Source organism: Labrus bergylta, chromosome 4 (genome assembly GCF_963930695.1).
Source record: "Labrus bergylta chromosome 4, fLabBer1.1, whole genome shotgun sequence".
NCBI lineage: Eukaryota > Metazoa > Chordata > Actinopteri > Labriformes > Labridae > Labrus > Labrus bergylta.
This window is the reverse complement of record NC_089198.1, coordinates 9,786,560-9,808,833: the sequence shown is the minus strand read 5'-3', so window position 1 is coordinate 9,808,833 and position 22,274 is coordinate 9,786,560. Positions and strand designations below refer to the sequence as shown.

Here is a 22,274-nt window from a genome sequence, read left to right as displayed (position 1 = left end):
ATTTGAAAATAGAGAGAGAGTCGATATTACGGATTTGTGGTGGGAGGGAGTTCCAGAGGTGAGGGGCAGAGTGGCTGACGGCCCTGGACCCCCATGGTGGACAGGCGGGCGGGTGGTGCAGTGAGTTGAATGGAAGAAGAAGACCTGAGAGTGCGAGTAGGTGTGTTGATGTGCAGGAGTTCAGAGAGGTTCAGAGGAGCGAGGTTATGGATGGCCTTGAAGGTGAGGAGTTTAGAAAGATTTCAGGACTCAGAGGACACACACAGTTCATTAGTCCCAGTAAATCAATTCAGACACCTCACGTTTGTATTAGTTTGAAATATGTATTACAGCAGCAGAACAAAGTTTGATCATTCAAAGCATGAATACACAAGATGAATACTGGATCATCAGAACTGAAACACCTTCTAACACATACTCCAACAGGTTCAGAATAAATGTCTGGAGCTTCCAGAGGAGCCACGCTGCATGACTCTTCATCCAGGCCTTGAGCCTGTCTGCCTGAACCCCTACTCCCTTATATGTACTCCTTTATATGCAACTGTCCAAACCGACAGGGCTCGAGGAACTAGTAATCTGCATAGTTTGCACAGTTTATGTTTGACATTTTTTACAAGTTACAAACTAAAAGCTGTGTCCCATACCAGCGGGCCGCAGCCTTCCTCCACCCTGAGGTGTGCTTCTGCTTTGCGATCCGTGTGGGAACACAGATTAAAGCACTCCTGTGTGCGAACCGGACCGAAAGCCCTGTACCTAAACGGTCCAGTCCGAGTACGTGTACCTTTACACCCCTAGTATTTACAGATTGATTTTGGTTTAAAAAGAGCTCAGGGCCCATCTCAAATATAAACAGGGATTCGGTGGGCTACAGTGTGATTTTGTGAATGTGAATTCTTGGGTTAAGTTAATACTGATGGACACTTTACATAGCAGCCTCAGTGTGTCAAAGGGTAACTGTGACAGAGCCGCTGCTGGTCAATAGGCAAGGCAGGCAACTGGCCAGTAAGCGGCCCCAGAAGGCTGACAAACTTTAAACCGCAGCAGCAGCTCAAAACGTGCAAATTTTGTAATGACAGTAGGAAAGAAACTTTTTAGTGGGCCCCATATGACATGAATTACTCTCATTACCCTTCTTAGCAGAATGAAAGTCACTGTAGCTAAATGGAGAGGAATTATTAAAGAAAGAGTAAAAGTGTTGATACACTGGCAGACGGTGGTCGGAGGGGCTCCCAATTTATTTTTGCCGAGGGCCCCAACAGACTCTAGAATCACCACTGAGTGTAAAAACACTTTTAGTAGTCAGATTGCTCAAATCCATCGAAGCCATTTTCGAAACAGAATAATAAGTGTTAGTAGTCGTTATAGTAAGCAGCAAAAACTTCAGGGCACTGAAGTTGCGTGTTGTGACAAATTAAGGCAGGTCTCAATTAGACGCGGGCCCCATGCATTTAGTGTTGAAATAGTCTTCAAAAATGACGAGAAAAAGGAGCAAGACACAAAAAATAAAGACGAAGAGAGAGAAGAAAGTTCAGATGAAGTTTATTCTCCTACTTTTAGATTGGAGATCTGCATTCAGCACTATTTAACAGACCTTCTTCCTACATCTTTGCAAATCAGTTAGCCGTTATGTCACTACTCTAGTATTCATTTACAGCCATCTAATCAGGATTTGTTCCTGGGTAATTTCCATCATCCTTCTCTATAACTTGGCTTCATCTTGCGGAGCATCACATCTCAGGTGAGTCCTGAAGAACTCCTGGATCTTCTTCCACAGGTGGACTTCAGCTGCTGCATGGGACTTGGGCTCACCCCCCCATTGGACTGGTTTACCCACAATGCTGTGAAAACTGGAGTGGCAGTACGGGCAATAAGGCGGCTCCAGGTAGTGCCCTGCTCCGGAGTAACACCAACGCTCAAAGTTGTCCTTCCCATGATGCTTCAGTCTCTCCACCATCATGTCCATGTAAGTCTTACTGTCCCAGTTTAAGTCGTCCTCTGAAGCCACAAACAGAAAACGCCCCTTTGCTCTTTCGATGGGGACCAGACTGCCCTTGTTCTCCTCTGCCCGGGGATCATCAACAGTAAACTTCACAATGTAGGCGCCAGACTCGGTGCTAATCACCTTGTTAGTGTCAAACATTAAAGCTGAGAGGATCTTGTGCTTTTTGTAGAAAAGAGGAAAGGCAACATTGGCGCTGCAGCCGTTAATCCACACCACTGCTTCAACACCCGGCACAAAAGCAGCAAGTGAGAGAGCAATGTCTCCTCCCTTTGATTGTGATATTACACCAACTCCTTTACTGCCCACCTGAGGAGACAAACATGAAAATAAGGAGCGATGAAAATGTACACTCAAGGCAAAACATCTCATGCCCTCCATACACTAGAAGACTTGAAAAATCCACAACTAATGTCTGACATCTAAAAACAATGTTTCAGCAACTCAGAGTTTTAGACAGACTAAGATTTTGCAACGACAGGCATGCAGGGTCACTGAAAGACAACTATATTATCTTTTAAGATAACTTTGTGAAGGTGATAACATGGAACTTTGATGTATGGAGTGTCTCCTGTGACGAACATTGAAAAGGTGTTAACATCTTCTCAGTAACGTCTCCATCGGGAGCTATTTGAGGGCAGAGTGAGAGTGGATTGTTAAACCCCCCCGAGGGTTTGGACATGTGGCAGACCCCCCCCCCCCCCCCCCCCCCCCCCCCCCCCCCCCAATGTGCAGAGTGGACATGTGTAGGGAGAGGGTAGGGAGTGGTATGAGAAAGTCCCCAGGAGAACTGCACGTTGCTCACCTCCCATCATTTTTTATGTCACTATATTGCAGGGAAATTGTAAAAGCCTTTCTTAATAGTTTGTTATTTTTTCAAACCAACCAATTTATTTGCGACTCCACCGTGAAAATAATCTTACATAAATTCATGACTAACAAAAATGAGGAGCATTTTTAATTGTATTATAGCTTAACATACAAAAATATCGAAAAGGCACGCACATCCAAGAAAGTTTAAGTACCGGATGCTGGACAAAAAACATCCAAAGATAGAAAAAGTCCCAGTACCAGAAGCTGCTCTAATTAAATTGAATGTAATGGATGAAGGGCGAGGGCCAGAAACGCAACATGTGATTTTTCCATTAAATTCAGTTTAATTGGAGCAGCTTCTGGTCTGCAGACTCAGTACTTTCTCTAATATAGCTTAACATGCCATCAGTTTTGTTATATTTTCCCAATTATATTCAAACACATATTATTACATAACATACCAATTAGTGCAGGTGTTTGATAAGTAAATGAATCTGGATCTTCTTTACCCTCACATGTTTTGTATAATCTTAGACAATTAAGTAATTTACAAAAGAGCATTTCATTCAAAATACCTTAGGATGTCGTCTTAAGAAATCAACCGCTTCCTCATAATAGTCCAGATGGATCTCTTTGACGTTTGCCGGCTTATCATTGTACACAGCTACTGTCAGAACCACAAAGCCTTTGTTGGACAGCAGACTGGCTCTTTTCTCAGAAATTAATGTGCCGATATCCAACACAGCAGGGAACGGACCTTTTCCTGGACAATGAGATGTAAGAGTTAAAAGTGTAATGGCTCAGCATGAAGGCAAACTCCAACTACCACCGACAAGGTAGGATGTGAAGACAGAGAGACTGAGGCCAAGTTTACATTGTTTAAAGCACAGACAAGAGTTATACCAGGCCAGAGCCGAAGACAGTCAGCTCAGACAAACAAATAAGAATAATGTGAAGAGCACGTGATGTGATGTAAAGCTGGAATATCTGACACAATCTGGTAAAAATACAGTTCATACAGACTTCTGAAACAATTTATTACATTTGATTTAGCAGATAACAATCAGGCTCCCTTGAGGTTTACCTGAATCTAAGCTTGACTTCAGCGATAGCTATATTTTGAAATGTGGTTGTCCTTGCAGCAAAAAAATTCATTCAACTCACTGAAGTTATTATTATACATCACACTCACATAGCTTATGTGTGATTCCAGTAACATTTTACAATAGAAAGGTACACATCCTTTGCATAGTTACAAGGAAACTAATGAGTACTACTAGTTAATTATTAGTAAATGGGGATATAATGAGTTACTTTACATGAAATTGATCTATAGTGTAGCTTTTTATTACTTAATAGAGAATGAAATGAGGCATCATACTGGGTAGTTACTCAGTACTGAATCTTTGCCCTTCATGTCTTGGTACTGAACATCTGAAGGAGGGTCTGTGCATGAACTGCAGCTTCATGCCTCACACATTGAGTGCTGCTAGGCTGGCAGATGTGGAATCCCTGGCTAGTAATGTCGGCCTCTCTTGATCAGAGGTACTGGCTCCAGCCCAACCAGTGCAGTCTAGACGATGAGCGTCTGAGACTGTAGGTGCTCCCCCCAGGAAGAAGGCAAAGTCTGTCAAACTGTCTTCTAAGGTGGATCAGTTGACAAACGAATTGGCTCAGATGAAGTCCATCCTCTCTCCACCCTAGTGTCTGCACAGTGTGCTAGCTTACACACTCTGCCTATGCCCGAGCTGGTCCCAGTGGAGTACATCATGTCAGTGGCAGCTTCAGCTGCTCTCTTCAATGAGTAGAGTGAGGTTGGGCCCTCCCATACTTAGGAACCAGGCTCCCGCTCTTTAGCCCATAGTTCTGTGGATGGGTCTGAGGACCATTGGATCAGTTATTCGTATGGCGCTGGCCAAACTACAGCTAGACATAAGGCACGCAGCAGCACCTGCCAGCTTCTCTGTTCCTCCCTCAGAGGAATACTTGAAGGAGCTGCTGTCTTGGTCTTGGTCTTGGTCTTGGTCTTGATCCTGGTCTTGATCCTGGTCTTGGTCTTGGTCTTGGTCTTGGAGGAATACTTGAAGGAGCTGCATGCCTGCTGGAGGGACACAAAGGCTACCTCGCGCCTAACATTTGATGGCCATTTGGTCTGGGCCACATGCCGCTGGTTGATCCTGCAATTGCCTGCCTCATAAGTCTCCACTGATGAAGCTATGAGGCCTGATACCAGGTGCCTTGGACCCCAGTGTCAGGTCACGGGTGACATACTGACCAAAGCATATGACCAGGCTGCACGCATTGGCCGTATTCGTAATTCCCTCTCCCACCTCATGCTGGCCATGTAAGCTGCCCTGCAGCAGACCGGTGGTGGACGCGTCTGAGTGACGCTTCAATGCAGGCTTTTTGCCCTCATGTCACGGGAACATGGGTGTTTGATATCCACTCTGGTCCACACGGGACGTCAGGTGTGGCTTACTCAGACGCCTTTGTCAGAGACATGTCTGAGGACCCTCCATACTGTCCCTGTGGAGCCTGAGGACCTGTTAAGCTCAGCCGCTGTACAGGTACTGGAGCAGACAGTCGAAGCTGATAAGACCAGGCGGCAGTTCTCGGGTCTTTGCATCGGCATGCCAACCCCTAGCAGGCCAATCTTGGAATCCTTGAGACGTGAGAAGACTCACGTTTAAGTGAGGGACTAGAGAGAAGAAAAAGAACAGCCTGTACTCACTGCTTATTTGGATGTCACATAAGGGTTTTTATATCATAGTCATTCCATGGAAATGAACATGCAACGTGCTGCTATGAGCTAACAAAAGAGCGCGACCATTAGCCTGCTAACACACAGTGCTGCTCAAGACAAGGACAATTTTTTCCGCCGCTTGGGCCTGGGGCTTAATTATAGTGGGCTCCAATTTGATAACTCCTTTGTGCAAATGCGAGGGGAGAGGGGTTGGAGGTGTGTCGCTGAAAGTGGAGGATTCAGTGTGTTGGAGGTGTCTCCATGCTGGTGCTCAAGGGTGACATCTACTGGATCAAAAAGTCACACATTCTTATGAGGCCCAATGTTTGCACTCAGATAATAACTTTTCAATAACTATTTAACCACCTACCTGGGGGAGTAAACAGGACTCCCCGAATGTTCCCCTCTTTAACAGGGATCCTGCTGACCCCGTCTCCAATCAGAAGTCTCTCATTGGTCGCCTCTGCTAACATCCTGCCCTCTCCTTCTTCTTCATGCACAGAAAACCTCACCACATGGGGATTAAGAGAATTAGTTTTTTGAAACGTTTTGTGCAAAATATCTGGCTTCATGGACCACAGCAGACCCATGGGCTCCACCCCGATGTAGCTCCCGCTGAGTGAGGGGTCTTTATCCACGTCGATCTCTCCATTTCCATCAGCTCTATAGGTCGCCAAGGAGCTGAAGACCATCCCCCTCTCGTCAGTGGATCTGGCTCTCACGGTGACCACCTGTCTGGACCTCAGCCCGGCCACCTTCACCTGAACGGGCTCATCGAACAAACACCTGGCGCTTGGCAGCAGCTTCAGTCTGACCTGAGAGGACATCTTTTCTTTATGTGAAGATTTCAGACTTCAATCTGTATGAAAGGAAATAAACAGAACACACACATCATATCATTTTAAAACAAAAACCATTCTCAATCAAGCATCGAGGTGTCACCTTGTGGAAATAATATTCTAATCTTATTGATCCATCTATGTTGTTGATTGTGTACAAAAAACTTGCAATAGAGACTCTTTGATTTATTGTTTGTCAAAGTTTTTTGCTTGTTTCTTTTTAACTTTCTTTTCTTTGCTTGTCAATATTAATTTCCTGCACTTTATGTGATGTCTGATAGTTACTTTTATTGTCCTTTTACATGTCTACTGAGTGGGATTTTCATACAAAAAGCCATTTGTACAGTAAGCTTCTCCTGCACCCACACATGTGCTTTTATATTTTCTTTATGTTCCTAAGCCAGGTATTCCTGAATCCTGTGTGTGAATCAATCAATCAATAACCTAACAGTTGTGGAGTGAATATCCAGGCAGTCAAAGTTAAATATTTTCTGTTTCTCCCTCTTAACCATCTGAAGAGCAGCTGTGCGTAAGACTGTACACTCTATTGAAAATAGTCATGTTACAAGCACTTAAAAGCATCTCCTTCTCATGTTTCAATTATTTTTGTTCAATCTGTGAGGTTAAAACTTTTTTTATAGCTTGTGTTAATTTATTTGCACATCCCAGTTTTGCAATTCTGGATTCTAGATGTCCAAATGAAAGCATTAAAGTTTCCAACTTCTTATTAAGACTTTGTAATGTGATCATGCAGTCTGTGATCCGGGTCTACTATAGGCTACTTACTAACACTGATTGCATTAATTGGGTCGTTTAAATTACGTGGATGCATTGATTTCGTCCAAATTATTTACCTGTCAGCGAGCTGACGCGGAGTGATCTGTTAGTGTCAGATCAGGTGAAGTTTCTTTTTTTTTTCTAGTTGTGTCGCTCACCTGTGTGCAGCATGACAGTTCTGCTGAGGTGAATGTTTTTGTGTCCAAGTTGAAAATTAATCCAAATGTAATCTTTATGTCAAGAGTTCAGCTGGCTTTGTTTTCCTTTAGGACTGCAAACTTATGTGACTTAAATGTTCAACAGTGAAAAGGAGAGGACGACTGCAATAAGCCCGTCTTCATTTTGTTTTTATATGATTGGTCAATAGCTTTCAGATACACTACCGCCACCTGCTGATCTGGAGGATGAACGTCAAACTGTTTACTTTGTAAGAAAACTGATAAACTAAAATAGAGCAAATAATTATTATAATTTAAAAAAAGAAAAGAAAACAAGAGGCAGAATACTACGGTGGTCCTGAGGGGTCAACTGCATAAATATTTCATGATGATGAAAAAACGTCCAAACATTTAACTTGCTGCAAAAAATATTTCAACTTCTGTAAAAAAAATAATACGCAGGCTAATGAAAATGCTTCTTCATTCGACTCTACAGAATAATGAGGACACTGTACTGTATAAAGTATAAACTTCACATGTTTTGTCATCACACATCTGTCCACAGAAACAAGATGTATGTTTTCAAACGCATCTTCAAGACGCATGCCATTTTTGGTAGGGATACATTTCTCTGCATAACACCGGCTCTTTCGGCTCTTCATTTGGTACCAGTTTTGGCTTTATTATATCGAACAAATTTAGCAATGACAGCAGCATCTTACTCCGCCATTATATGTAGATTAATAGAATAGTACTTAAGGTAACTGTATGGCCTGCAAGTCCCAGAGTGTAAAAGTTGCAGGTAAAAATGTAAATGAATAAGTGACCACGATAAGAATGGTATTTGAAAGAACACCAGTTAGATGCGTAGATCTGAAGCTGAATCAAATAAGATATCTTGAGCAAAATGAAACTTAACCATTGTAACTAATTTGATAACACAACATGAAGTGATCGCAGGAAACAATAAATAGTCAGCTTCTCCAGGCGGATACAACACATTTATTTATCCGCAAGAAACATATGTGACTTTAAGCAAAACAAAATGCTCCAAGATGCGGTTTTGTCACTTAATGAAAAAGTCAAATTGGGACCAGGGTTCAGACTTCATCTGTCAGAGCTTCAGTAATCACACCTTTCTGTGCAATATAAAACAAATGTGAAGCTCTTAGTGAACCTTTCCCCGCATAATGTTGTGATATGTAATGACCTTTTCATACATGATCTAATCAAAAAACTATTCAATTTTAAACCGTTTCTTTAAAAAACAGTTATGTATGCTCTAGTCTCTGTAACGTCACAGCTCACATTAGCTCTGAAGAACTCCTGGATCTTCTTCCACAGGTGGACTTCAGCTGCTGCATGGGACCTGGGCTCACCCCCCCATAGGACTGGTTTACCCGCAAGGCTGTGAAAACTGGAGGGGCAGTACGGGCCATAAGGCGGCTCCAGGTAGTGCCCCGCTCGAGGGTAACACATGCTCTCAAAGTTGTCCTTCCCATGATGCTTCAGCCTCTCCACCATCTCCTCTGTGTAAGTCTTACTGTCCCAGTTCAAGTCGTCCTCTGACACCACAAAGAGGAAACGTCCCTTTGCTTTTTCGATGGGGATCAAGGTGGCCTTGTTCTCCTCCAGCAGTGGATCATTAGTAACATACTTGATATTGTAGGCTCCTGATTCAGAGGGAATCATCCTGCTTACGTCAAACATTAACGCAGGAAGTATCTGGCTCTTCTTGTAGTAAAGAGGTAACGCTGTGTTGGCAGAGCAGCCGTTGATCCACACTGTGGCTTCAACACCAGGCAGGTAAGAAGCTACTGAAAGTGCAAGGTCTCCACTCTTTGAAAGTGATATCATACCGACTCCTTTACTGCCCACCTGTGGAAAAAAGAACAGACTTTTAGCTGCTTATTGCTTCTTAAAGATTTGTTATTTTGGGAATGTTGTTGTGAGTTTATTGTAGAGATAGGACAGTGGATAGAGTTGGAAATCATGGAGAGAAAGAGAGTGGAGAATGACATGCGGGGAAAGGAACTTGGCTTTTCTGGATAACTCTTGGAGTTTAGAAAATGAAAATGTGTCCCAAAAAGTGATTGGACTGTATTTTTCAAAAGCCCTCACCTTATTCTGCCTTTTCAAAAACTCTATTGATTCTTCAAAGTAATCCAGATGGACCTCCTTGATGTTCTTGGGCATGTCGTCGTGGCCGTACAGCGCCACAGTCAGAACAACAAATCCTCGACTAGCCAGCAGAGAGGCTCTCTTCTCTGACAAACCTCCACCAAAAGTGTACAGATCCAACACAGCGGGGAATGGACCGGCTCCTGGACCAGAAGACACAAGTTAAAAAAGTTTGTAACTTATATTTGATCCAAATGACTTTAAATACAGTCATGTGTTAAGATATGTTCACCAAGAATCAGAATGTTATGACCCCAGTGACCGGTGGATAGTTTGGTTCAGCGGTGACTTTGAAAAGCGTTTAAAATAAAAACATACACAAATACATAAATGACCGAAGGTGAGATTGTTGTAGTACTCGAAACTAGAGACCACTTTTTTCAAGGTCTCTGTCTCGTCTCGGAATCTAAATAATTTTTACCCGGTCTGGTCTCGGTCTCAGACGAGGTGGACTCGCCCCTTTCTAGAAGAACAAATCATTTAAATTCATTCATAGTTAGATTTTTATTCCATGCTTACGGCCACAACCTTCCCGGTGTTACGGTTAGTGACTCGCCTGCTGCACACAAGATGATGATTTTTTATTGATATTTATGGTCTTGTCCCGGTCTCGCCCTGCCTTGGTCTTGGTCTTGGTCTTGGTCTTGGTTTTGGTCTCGGTCTCGGTCTCGGTCTTGGTCTCGGTCTCAGTCTCGGTCTTGGTCTTGGTCTTGGTCTTGACTCAGTCTCAGTCCCTAATGTCTTGGTCTTGGTCTTGGTCTTGACTCAGTCACAATCCATAATGTCTTGGTCTTGGTCTTAATCTTAGTCTTGGTCTTGGTCTTGGTCTTGGTCTTGGTCTTGGTCTTGGTCTTGACTCAGTCGCAATCCCTAATGTCTTGGTCTTGGTCTTGGTCTTGGTCTTGGTCTTGGTCTTGACTCAGTCTCAATCCCTAATTTCTTGGTCTTGGTCTTGGTCTTGGTCTTGGTCTTGACTCAGTCACAATCCCTAATGTCTTGGTCTTGGTCTTAATCTTAGTCTTGGTCTTGGTCTTGGTCTTGGTCTTGGTCTTGGTCTTGACTCAGTCGCAATCCCTAATGTCTTGGTCTTGGTCTTGGTCTTGGTCTTGGTCTTGGTCTTGGTCTTGGTCTTGGTCTTGACTCAGTCTCAATCCCTAATTTCTTGGTCTTGGTCTTGGTCTTGGTCTTGGTCTTGACTCAGTCGCAATCCCTAATGTCGTGGTCTTGGTCTTGGTCTTGGTCTTGGTCTTGGTCTTGGTCTTGGTCTTGGTCTCAGTCTCAGTCTCAGTCTCAATCCCTAATTTCTTGGTCTTGGTCTTGGTCTTGACTCAGTCGCAATCCCTAATGTCTTGGTCTTGGTCTTGGTCTTGGTCTTGGTCTTGGTCTTGGTCTTGGTCTTGACTCAGTCTCAATTCCTAATGTTTTGGTTTGGTCTTGGTCTTGGTCTTGGTCTTGGTCTTGGTCTTGGTCTTGGTCTTGGTCTTGGTCTCGGATCACTCTGGTCTTGGTCTTGGTCTTGGTCTTGGTCTTGGTCTTGGTCTTGACTCAGTCGCAATCGCTAATGTCTTGGTCTTGGTCTTGGTCTTGGTCTTGACTCAGTCGCAATCGCTAATGTCTTGGTCTTGGTCTTGGTCTTGGTCTTGGTCTTGGTTTTGGTCTTGGTCTTGGTCATGACTCAGTCTCAATTCCTAATGTTTTGGTTTGGTCTTGGTCTTGGTCTTGGTCTTGGTCTCGGATCACTCTGGTCTTGGTCTTGGTCTTGGTCTTGGTCTTGGTCTTGACTCAGTCGCAATCCCTAATGTCTTGGTCTTGGTCTTGGTCTTGGTCTTGGTCTTGGTCTTGGTTTTGGTCTTGGTCTCACTCTTGACTCAGTCGCAATCCCTAATGTCGTGGTCTTGGTCTTGGTCTCAGTCTCAATCCTTAATTTCTTGGTTTTGGTCTTGGTCTTGGTCTTGGTCTTGGTCTTGGTCTTGACTCAGTCTCAATTCCTAATGTTTTGGTTTGGTCTTGGTCTTGGTCTTGGTCTTGGTCTCGGATCACTCTGGTCTTGGTCTTGGTCTTGGTCTTGGTCTTGGTCTTGGTCTTGACTCAGTCGCAATCCCTAATGTCTTGGTCTTGGTCTTGGTCTTGGTCTCGGTCTCGGATCACTCTGGTCTTGGTCTTGGTCTTGGTCTTGGTCTTGGTCTTGGTCTTGGTCTTGACTCAGTCTCAATTCCTAATGTTTTGGTTTGGTCTTGGTCTTGGTCTTGGTCTTGGTCTTGGTCTTGGTCTTGACTCAGTCTCAATTCCTAATGTCTTGGTCTTGGTCTTGTTCTTGGTCTTGGTCTTGGTCTTGGTCTTGGTCTTGGTCTTGCTCACACTGCATGACTCTTCATCCAGGCCTTGAGCCTGTCTGCCTGAACCCCTACTCCCTTATATGTACTCCTTTAAATGCAACTGTCCAAACCAACAGGGCTCGAGGAACTAGTAATCTGCATAGTTTGCACAGTTTATGTTTGACATTTTTTACAAGTTACAAACTAAAAGCTGTGTCCCATACCAGCAGGCCGCAGCCTTCCTCCACCCTGAGGTGTGCTTCTGCTTTGCGATCCGTGTGGGAACACAGATTAAAGCACTTCTGTGTGCGAACCGGACCGAAAGCCCTGTACCTAAACGGTCCAGTCCGAGTACGTGTACCTTTACACCCCTAGTATTTACAGATTGATTTTTGTTTAAAAAGAGCTCAGGGCCCATCTCGAATATAAACAGGGATTCGGTGGGCTACAGTGTGATTTTGTGAATGTGAATTCTTGGGTTAAGTTAATACTGATGGACACTTTACATAGCAGCCTCAGTGTGTCAAAGGGTAACTGTGACAGAGCCACTGCTGGTCAATAGGCAAGGCAGGCAACTGGCCAGTAAGCGGCCCCAGAAGGCTGACAAACTTTAAACCGCAGCAGCAGCTCAAAACGTGCAAATTTTGCAATGACAGTAGGAAAGAAACTCTTTAGTGGGCCCCATATGACATGAATTACTCTCATTACCCTTCTTAGCAGAATGAAAGTCACTGTAGCTAAATGGAGAGGAATTATTAAAGAAAGAGTAAAAGTGTTGATACACTGGCAGACGGTGGTCGGAGGGGCTCCCAATTTATTTTTGCCGAGGGCCCCAACAGACTCTAGAATCACCACTGAGTGTAAAAACACTTTTAGTAGTCAGATTGCTCAAATCCATCGAAGCCATTTTCGAAACAGAATAATAAGTGTTAGTTGTCGTTATAGTAAGCAGCAAAAACTTCAGGGCACTGAAGTTGCGTGTTGTGACAAATTAAGGCAGGTCTCAATTAGACGCGGGCCCCATGCATTTAGTGTTGAAATAGTCTTCAAAAATGACGAGAAAAAGGAGCAAGACACAAAAAATAAAGACGAAGAGAGAGAAGAAAGTTCAGATGAAGTTTATTCTCCTACTTTTAGATTGGAGATCTGCATTCAGCACTATTTAACAGACCTTCTTCCTACATCTTTGTGGATCAGTTAGCCGTTATGTCACTACTCTAGTATTCATTTACAGCCATCTAATCAGGATTTGTTCCTGGGTAATTTCCATCATCCTTCTCTATAACTTGGCTTCATCTTGCGGAGCATCACATCTCAGGTGAGTCCTGAAGAACTCCTGAATCTTCTTCCACAGGTGGACTTCAGCTGCTGCATGGGACTTGGGCTCACCCCCCCATTGGACTGGTTTACCCGCAAGGCTGTGAAAACTGGAGGGGCAGTACGGGCCATAAGGCGGCTCCAGGTAGTGCCCTGCTCCGGAGTAACACCAACGCTCAAAGTTGTCCTTCCCATGATGCTTCAGTCTCTCCACCATCATGTCCATGTAAGTCTTACTGTCCCAGTTTAAGTCGTCCTCTGAAGCCACAAACAGAAAACGCCCCTTTGCTCTTTCGATGGGGACCAGACTGCCCTTGTTCTCCTCTGCCCGGGGATCATCAACAGTAAACTTCACAATGTAGGCGCCAGACTCGGTGCGAATCACCTTGTTAGTGTCAAACATTAAAGCTGAGAGGATCTTGTGCTTTTTGTAGAAAAGAGGAACGGCAACATTGGCGCTGCAGCCGTTAATCCACACCACTGCTTCAACACCCGGCACAAAAGCAGCAAGTGAGAGAGCAATGTCTCCTCCCTTTGATTGTGATATTACACCAACTCCTTTACTGCCCACCTGAGGAGACAAACATGAAAATAAGGAGCGATGAAAATGTACACTCAAGGCAAAACATCTCATGCCCTCCATACACTAGAAGACTTGAAAAATCCACAACTAATGTCTGACACCCTCTCACATCTAAAAACAATGTTTCAGCAACTCAGAGTTTTAGACAGACTAAGATTTTGCAACGACAGGCATGCAGGGTCACTGAAAGACAACTATATTATCTTTTAAGATAACTTTGTGAAGGTGATAACATGGAACTTTGATGTATGGAGTGTCTCCTATGACGAACATTGAAAAGGTGTTAACATCTTCTCAGCTATTTGAGGGTAGAGTGAGAGTGGATTGTTAAACCCCCCCGAGGGTTTCGACATGTGTAGGGAGAGGGTAGGGAGTGGTATGAGAAAGTCCCCAGGAGAACTGCACGTTGCTCACCTCCCATCATTTTTTATGTCACTATATTGCAGGGAAATTGTAAAAGCCTTTCTTAATAGTTTGTTATTTTTTCAAACCAACCAATTTATTTGCGACTCCACCGTGAAAATAATCTTACATAAATTCATGACTAACAAAAATGAGGAGCATTTTTAATTGTATTATAGCTTCACATACAAAAATATCGAAAAGGCACGCACATCCAAGAAAGTTTAAGTACCGGATGCTGGACAAAAAACATCCAAAGATAGAAAAAGTCCACACACCAGAAGCTGCTCTAATTAAATTGAATGTAATGGATGAAGGGCGAGGGCCAGAAACGCAACATGTGATTTTTCCATTAAATTCAGTTTAATTGGAGCAGCTTCTGGTCTGCAGACTCAATACTTTCTCTAATATAGCTTAACATGCCATCAGTTTTGTTATATTTTCCCAATTATATTCAAACACATATTATTACATAACATACCAATTAGTGCAGGTGTTTGATAAGTAAATGAATCTGGATCTTCTTTACCCTCACATGTTTTGTATAATCTTAGACAATTAAGTAATTTACAAAAGAGCATTTCATTCAAAATACCTTAGGATGTCGTCTTAAGAAATCAACCGCTTCCTCATAATAGTCCAGATGGATCTCTTTGACGTTTGCCGGCTTATCATTGTACACAGCTACTGTCAGAACCACAAAGCCTTTGTTGGACAGCAGACTGGCTCTTTTCTCAGAAATTAATGTGCCGATATCCAACACAGCAGGGAACGGACCTTTTCCTGGACAATGAGATGTAAGAGTTAAAAGTGTAATGGCTCAGCATGAAGGCAAACTCCAACTACCACCGACAAGGTAGGATGTGAAGACAGAGAGACTGAGGCCAAGTTTACATTGTTTAAAGCACAGACAAGAGTTATACCAGGCCAGAGCCGAAGACAGTCAGCTCAGACAAACAAATAAGAATAATGTGAAGAGCACGTGATGTGATGCAAAGCTGGAATATCTGACACAATCTGGTAAAAATACAGTTCATACAGACTTCTGAAACAATTTATTACATTTAATTTAGCAGATAACAATCAGGCTCCCTTGAGGTTTACCTGAATCTAAGCTTGACTTCAGCTATAGCTATATTTTGAAATGTGATTGTCCTTGCAGCAAAAAAATTCATTCAACTCATTGACATATTATTATACATCACACTCACATAGCTTATGTGTGATTCCGGTAACATTTTACAATAGAAAGGTACACATCCTTTGCATAGTTACAAGGAAACTAATGAGTACTACTAGTTAATTATTAGTAAATGGGGATATAATGAGTTACTTTACATGAAATTGATCTATAGTGTAGCTTTTTATTACTTAATAGAGAATGAAATGAGGCATCATACTGGGTAGTTACTCAGTACTGAATCTTTGCCCTTCATGTCTTGGTATTGAACATCTGAAGGAGGGTCTGTGCATGAACTGCAGCTTCATGCCTCACACATTGAGTGCTGCTAGGCTGGCAGATGTGGAATCCCTGGCTAGTAATGTCGGCCTCTCTTGATCAGAGGTACTGGCTCCAGCCAAACCAGTGCAGTCTAGACGATGAGCGTCTGAGACTGTAGGTGCTCCCCCCAGGAAGAAGGCAAAGTCTGTCAAACTGTCTTCTAAGGTGGATCAGTTGACAAAGGAATTGGCTCAGATGAAGTCCATCCTCTCTCCACCCTAGTGTCTGCACAGTGTGCTAGCTTACACACTCTGCCTATGCCCGAGCTGGTCCCAGTGGAGTACATCATGTCAGTGGCAGCTTCAGCTGCTCTCTTCAATGAGTAGAGTGAGGTTGGGCCCTCCCATACTTAGGAACCAAGCTCCCGCTCTTTAGCCCATAGTTCTGTGGATGGGTCTGAGGACCATTGGATCAGTTATTCGTATGACGCTGGCCAAACTACAGCTAGACATAAGGCACGCAGCAGCACCTGCCAGCTTCTCTGTTCCTCCCTCAGAGGAATACTTGAAGGAGCTGCTGTCTTGGTCTTGGTCTTGGTCTTGGTCTTGGTCTTGGTCTTGATCCTGGTCTTGGTCTTGGTCTTGGTCTTGGTCTTGGTCTTGGTCTTGACTCAGTCTCAGTCCCTAATGTCTTGGTCTTGGTCTTAATCTTAGTCTTGGTCTTGGTCTTGGTCTTGGTCTTGGTCTTGGCCTTGGTCTTGGTCTTGGTCTTGGTCTTAATCTTAGTCATAGTCTTGGTCTTGGTCTTGGTCTTGGTCTTGGTCTTGGTCTTGACTCAGTCTCAGTTCCTAATGTCTTGGTCTTGGTCTTGGTCTTGGTCTTGGTCTTGGTCTTGGCTCAGTCTCAATCCCTAATTTCTTGGTCTTGGTCTTGGTCTTGGTCTTGGTCTTGGTCTTGATCCTGGTCTTGGTCTTGGTCTTGGTCTTGGTCTTGGTCTTGGTCTTGGTCTTGGTCTTGGTCTTGACTCAGTCTCAGTCCCTAATGTCTTGGTCTTGGTCTTAATCTTAGTCTTGGTCTTGGTCTTGGTCTTGGTCTTTGTCTTGATCTTGGTCTTGGTCTTGGTCTTGGTCTTGACTCAGTCTCAATCCCTAATTTCTTGTTCTTGGTCTCGGTCTTGGTCTTGGTCTTGGTCTTGGTCTTGGTCTTGGTCTTGACTCAGTCGCAATCCCTAATTTCTTGGTCTTGGTCTTGGTCTTGGTCTTGACTCAGTCGCAATCCCTAATGTCTTGGTCTTGGTCTTGGTCTTGGTCTTGGTCTTGACTCAGTCTCAATCCCTAATTTCTTGGTCTTGGTCTTGGTCTTGGTCTTGGTCTTGGTCTTGGTCTTGGTCTTGGTCTTGGTCTTGACTCAGTCGCAATCCCTAATGTCTTGGTCTTGGTCTTGGTCTTGGTCTTGGTCTTGGTCTTGGTCTTGACTCAGTCACAATCCCTAATGTCTTGGTCTTGGTCTTAATCTTAGTCATAGTCTTGGTCTTGGTCTTGGTCTTGGTCTTGGTCTTGGTCTTGACTCAGTCTCAGTCCCTAATGTCTTGGTCTTGGTCTTGGTCTTGGTCTTGGTCTTGGTCTTGACTCAGTCTCAGTTCCTAATGTCTTGGTCTTGGTCTTGGTCTTGGTCTTGGTCTTGGTCTTGGTCTTGGTCTTGGTCTTGGTCTTGGTCTTGGCTCAGTCTCAATCCCTAATTTCTTGGTCTTGGTCTTGGTCTTGGTCTTGGTCTTGGTCTTGACTCAGTCTCAGTCCCTAATGTCTTGGTCTTGGTCTTAATCTTAGTCATAGTCTTGGTCTTGGTCTTGGTCTTGGTCTTGGTCTTGACTCAGTCTCAGTTCCTAATGTCTTGGTCTTGGTCTTGGTCTTGGTCTTGGTCTTGGTCTTGACTCAGTCTCAATCCCTAATTTCTTGTTCTTGGTCTCGGTCTTGGTCTTGGTCTTGGTCTTGGTCTTGGTCTTGGTCTTGGTCTTGGTCTTGGTCTTGACTCAGTCGCAATCCCTAATTTCTTGGTCTTGGTCTTGGTCTTGGTCTTGACTCAGTCGCAATCCCTAATGTCTTGGTCTTAGTCTTGGTCTTGGTCTTGACTCAGTCTCAATCCCTAATTTCTTGGTCTTGGTCTTGGTCTTGGTCTTGGTCTTGGTCTTGGTCTTGACTCAGTCGCAATCCCTAATGTCTTGGTCTTGGTCTTGGTCTTGGTCTTGGTCTTGGTCTTGGTCTTGGTCTTGGTCTTGACTCAGTCACAATCCCTAATGTCTTGGTCTTGGTCTTAATCTTAGTCATAGTCTTGGTCTTGGTCTTGGTCTTGGTCTTGGTCTTGGTCTTGGTCTTGGTCTTGACTCAGTCTCAGTCCCTAATATCTTGGTCTTGGTCTTGGTCTTGGTCTTGGTCTTGGTCTTGGTCTTGGTCTTGGTCTTGGTCTTGACTCAGTCTCAATCCCTAATTTCTTGGTCTTGGTCTTGGTCTTGACTCAGTCGCAATCCCTAATGTCGTGGTCTTGGTCTTGGTCTTGGTCTTGGTTTCAGTCTCAATCCCTAATTTCTTGGTCTTGGTCTTGGTCTTGGTCTTGGTCTTGGTCTTGGTCTTGACTCAGTCTCAGTCCCTAATGTCTTGGTCTTGGTCTTGGTCTTGGTCTTGGTCTTGGTCTTGGTCTTGACTCAGTCTCAATCCCTAATTTCTTGGTCTTGGTCTTGGTCTTGGTCTTGGTCTTGGTCTTGGTCTTGGTCTTGGTTTCAGTCTCAATCCCTAATTTATTGGTCTTGGTCTTGGTCTTGGTCTTGGTCTTGACTCAGTCTCAGTCCCTAATGTCTTGGTCTTGGTCTTAATCTTAGTCATAGTCTTGGTCTTGGTCTTGGTCTTGGTCTTGGTCTTGGTCTTGGTCTTGACTCAGTCTCAGTTCCTAATGTCTTGGTCTTGGTCTTGGTCTTGGTCTTGGTCTTGGTCTTGGTCTTGACTCAGTCTCAATCCCTAATTTCTTGTTCTTGGTCTCGGTCTTGGTCTTGGTCTTGGTCTTGGTCTTGGTCTTGGTCTTGGTCTTGACTCAGTCGCAATCCCTAATTTCTTGGTCTTGGTCTTGGTCTTGGTCTTGACTCAGTCGCAATCCCTAATGTCGTGGTCTTGGTCTTGGTCTTGGTCTTGGTCTTGGTTTCAGTCTCAATCCCTAATTTCTTGGTCTTGGTCTTGGTCTTGGTCTTGGTCTTGGTCTTGACTCAGTCTCAGTCCCTAATGTCTTGGTCTTGGTCTTGGTCTTGGTCTTGGTCTTGGTCTTGGTCTTGGTCTTGGTCTTGGTCTTGGTCTTGACTCAGTCTCAATCCCTAATTTCTTGGTCTTGGTCTTGGTCTTGGTCTTGGTCTTGGTCTTGGTCTTGGTCTTGGTTTCAGTCTCAATCCCTAATTTATTGGTCTTGGTCTTGGTCTTGGTCTTGGTCTTGACTCAGTCTCAGTCCCTAATGTCTTGGTCTTGGTCTTGGTCTTGGTCTTGGTCTTGGTCTTGGTCTTGGTCTTGGTCTTGGTCTTGACTCAGTCTCAGTTTCTAATGTCTTGGTCTTGGTCTTGGTCTTGGTCTTGGTCTTGGTCTTGACTCAGTCTCAATCCCTAATTTCTTGGTCTTGGTCTTGGTCTTGGTCTTGGTCTTGGTCTTGGTCTTGGTCTTGATCCTGGTCTTGGTCTTGGTCTTGGTCTTGGTCTTGGTCTTGGTCTTGACTCAGTCTCAGTTCCTAATGTCTTGGTCTTGGTCTTGGTCTTGGTCTTGGTCTTGGTCTTGGTCTTGGTCTTGACTCAGTCTCAATCCCTAATTTCTTGGTCTTGGTCTTGGTCTTGGTCTTGGTCTTGGTCTTGGTCTTGACTCAGTCGCAATCCCTAATGTCGTGGTCTTGGTCTTGGTCTTGGTTTCAGTCTCAATCCCTAATTTCTTGGTCTTGGTCTTGGTCTTGGTCTTGGTCTTGGTCTTGACTCAGTCGCAATTCCTAATTTCTTGGTCTTGGTCTTGGTCTTGGTCTTGGTCTTGATCCTGGTCTTGGTCTTGGTCTTGGTCTTGGTCTTGGTCTTGGTCTTGGTCTTGGTCTTGACTCAGTCTCAGTTCCTAATGTCTTGGTCTTGGTCTTGGTCTTGGTCTTGGTCTTGGTCTTGGTCTTGGTCTTGGTCTTGACTCAGTCTCAATCCCTAATTTCTTGGTCTTGGTCTTGGTCTTGGTCTTGGTCTTGGTCTTGGTCTTGACTCAGTCGCAATCCCTAATGTCTTGGTCTTGGTCTTGGTCTTGGTCTTGGTTTCAGTCTCAATCCCTAATTTCTTGGTCTTGGTCTTGGTCTTGGTCTTGGTCTTGGTCTTGGTCTTGACTCAGTCTCAGTCCCTAATGTCTTGGTCTTGGTCTTAATCTTAGTCATGGTCTTGGTCTTGGTCTTGGTCTTGGTCTTGGTCTTGGTCTTGGTCTTGGTCTTGACTCAGTCACAATCCCTAATGTCTTGGTCTTGGTCTTAATCTTAGTCATAGTCTTGGTCTTGGTCTTGGTCTTGGTCTTGGTCTTGGTCTTGGTCTTGACTCAGTCGCAATCCCTAATGTCTTGGTCTTGGTCTTAATCTTAGTCTTGGTCTTGGTCTTGGTCTTGGTCTTGGTCTTGGTCTTGGTCTTGGTCTCGGATCACTCTGGTCTTGGTCTTGGTCTTGGTCTTGACTCAGTCTCAATCCCTAATGTCTTGGTCTTGGTCTTGGTTTCAGTCTCAATCCCTAATTTCTTGGTCTTGGTCTTGGTCTTGGTCTTGACTCAGTCGCAATCCCTAATGTCTTGGTCTTGGTCTTGGTCTTGACTCAGTCTCAATCCCTAATGTCTTGGTCTTGGTCTTGGTCTTGACTCAGTCTCAATTCCTAATTTTTTGGTCTTGGTCTTGGTCTTGGTCTTGGTCTTGGTCTTGACTCAGTCGCAATCCCTAATGTCGTGGTCTTGGTCTTGGTCTTGGTTTCAGTCTCAATCCCTAATTTCTTGGTCTTGGTCTTGGTCTTGGTCTTGGTCTTGGTCTTGACTCAGTCGCAATTCCTAATGTTTTGGTTTGGTCTTGGTCTTGGTCTTGGTCTTGGTCTTGGTCTTGGTCTTGGTCTTGGTCTCGGTCTGGTCTCGGTCTCAGATCACTCTGGTCTTGGTCTTGGTCTTGGTCTTGGTCTTGGTCTTGGATCACTCTGGTCTTGGTCTTGGTCTTGGTCTTGGTCTTGGTCTTGGTCTTGGATCACTCTGGTCTTGGTCTTGGTCTTGGTCTTGGTCTTGGTCTTGGTCTTGGTCTTGGTCTGGTCTCGGTCTCAGATCACTCTGGTCTTGGTCTTGGTCTTGGTCTTGGTCTTGGTCTTGGTCTTGGATCACTCTGGTCTTGGTCTTGGTCTTGGTCTTGGTCTTGGTCTTGGTCTTGGTCTGGTCTCGGTCTCAGATCACTCTGGTCTTGGTCTTGGTCTTGGTCTTGGTCTTGGTCTTGGTCTGGTCTCGGTCTCAGATCACTCTGGTCTTGGTCTTGGTCTTGGTCTTGGTCTTGGTCTTGGTCTGGTCTCGGTCTCAGATCACTCTGGTCTTGGTCTTGGTCTTGGTGTTGGTCTTTGTCTTTGTCTTGGTCTTGGTCTTGGTCTTGGTCTTGGTCTTGGTCTTGGTCTCTGTTAGTGTGGTCTTGACTACAACACTAGAAGGTGCATATATGATTGGATGTAGGCCTACTTGGTTTAAGTTCATTGAATAAATTACTTTTTATGAAAAGTTCCTGCCTGTGTTTGCACCGACCCAGGCACCAATCTGTAGTTTGGTTTCCTTCAATAACTTTTCAAGGAGAAGTCTTTGAAACAGGGTTAACTTTTACCTGAGCGATGTCAAACTAAGACATGTGTTTGTTAATAATGAAATAGATAAGTAATTGATTGATTGATTTAACTATGAAATAATTGATGTAGACCAACCTGGGGGAGTAAACAGGACTCCCCGAATGTTCCCCTCTTTAACAGGGATCCTGCTGACCCCGTCTCCAATCAGAAGTCTCTCATTGGTCGCCTCTGCTAACATCCTGCCCTCTCCTTCTTCTTCATGCACAGAAAACCTCACCACATGGGGATTAAGAGAATTAGTTTTTTGAAACGTTTTGTGCAAAATATCTGGCTTCATGGACCACAGCAGACCCATGGGCTCCACCCCGATGTAGCTCCCGCTGAGTGAGGGGTCTTTATCCACGTCGATCTCTCCATTTCCATCAGCTCTATAGGTCCCCAAGGAGCTGAAGACCATCCCCCTGTCGTCAGTGGATCTGGCTCTCATGGTGACCACCTGTCTGGACTTCAGCCCGGCCACCTTCACCTGAATGGGATCATCAAACAAACATCTGGAGCTTGGCAGCAGCCTCAGTCTGACCTGAGAGGACATCTCTTCTAAGAAATAAAAAAAAAAGTCCAGTCACATTTTTCATGAATTAATCTAGTCAAGATTAAATGTCAGTCTGACATAATTTCATAAAGGAAAGAGAAAAGAGTTTCTGGAAAAAAAACCTTCTGGCGCTCACTAGAAAGGTTAAGATGCTCAAAATGAAGTTTTTCTTTGTCACATGTGCGTGAAACTAATAAAGATCTTTAACAGTTTATTCTGGTCTGTGAGTCAGAGGATACTTTATTTTATAGAACTGACATTTCCCTGGGAGGACTCTGCGGAGGAA

The 22,274-nt window shown here is 44.2% G+C and overlaps 2 protein-coding genes across 4 annotated transcripts; both read right to left on the bottom strand.

Annotated features, from left to right (window-relative positions):
* Window positions 1-1,522: 1,522 nt before the first annotated feature.
* On the bottom strand, window positions 1,523-7,486 carry LOC109989888 (acyl-coenzyme A thioesterase 1-like). 2 transcript variants are annotated; one of them, XM_065953655.1, is made up of 4 exons: window positions 7,330-7,486; window positions 5,926-6,414; window positions 3,388-3,575; window positions 1,523-2,308 (listed from the first exon to the last, which is right to left on the bottom strand). In XM_065953655.1, exons 2-4 carry the CDS (start codon window positions 6,380-6,382, stop codon window positions 1,700-1,702), a joined length of 1,254 nt encoding a protein of 417 aa, XP_065809727.1. In that variant the 5' UTR covers window positions 6,383-6,414; window positions 7,330-7,486; the 3' UTR covers window positions 1,523-1,699. The 2 variants fall into 2 exon arrangements, with proteins under 2 accessions (XP_065809727.1, XP_065809728.1); XM_065953656.1 differs by having other exon boundaries at window positions 7,249-7,483.
* A 15-nt stretch (window positions 7,487-7,501) lies between these two features.
* Window positions 7,502-22,006, bottom strand: LOC109980492 (acyl-coenzyme A thioesterase 5-like). Of its 2 annotated transcripts, none has more exons than XM_065953653.1 (3): window positions 21,532-22,006; window positions 9,451-9,653; window positions 7,502-9,207 (listed from the first exon to the last, which is right to left on the bottom strand). In XM_065953653.1, the coding sequence occupies exons 1-3, from the start codon at window positions 21,986-21,988 to the stop codon at window positions 8,590-8,592; spliced, it is 1,278 nt and encodes a 425-aa protein (XP_065809725.1). In that variant the 5' UTR covers window positions 21,989-22,006; the 3' UTR covers window positions 7,502-8,589. The 2 variants fall into 2 exon arrangements, with proteins under 2 accessions (XP_065809725.1, XP_065809726.1); XM_065953654.1 differs by lacking the exons at window positions 7,502-9,207; window positions 9,451-9,653 and adding exons at window positions 12,928-13,713; window positions 14,723-14,910.
* Window positions 22,007-22,274: the final 268 nt, after the last annotated feature.

Coding starts and splice junctions, on each gene's coding strand:
- LOC109989888 (XM_065953655.1), bottom strand. CDS start 6,382: ATGTCCTCTCAGGTCAGACTGAAGCTGCTGCCAAGCGCCAGGTGTTTG. Junction 3,576..5,925: donor AGTCCTGTTTACTCCCCCAG/GTAGGTGGTTAA, acceptor CTCATTGTCCAG/GAAAAGGTCCGTTCCCTGCT. Junction 2,309..3,387: donor TCTTAAGACGACATCCTAAG/GTATTTTGAATG, acceptor TTGTCTCCTCAG/GTGGGCAGTAAAGGAGTTGG.
- LOC109980492 (XM_065953653.1), bottom strand. CDS start 21,988: ATGTCCTCTCAGGTCAGACTGAGGCTGCTGCCAAGCTCCAGATGTTTG. Junction 9,654..21,531: donor AGTCCTGTTTACTCCCCCAG/GTTGGTCTACAT, acceptor CTTCTGGTCCAG/GAGCCGGTCCATTCCCCGCT. Junction 9,208..9,450: donor TTTTGAAAAGGCAGAATAAG/GTGAGGGCTTTT, acceptor TTTTTTCCACAG/GTGGGCAGTAAAGGAGTCGG.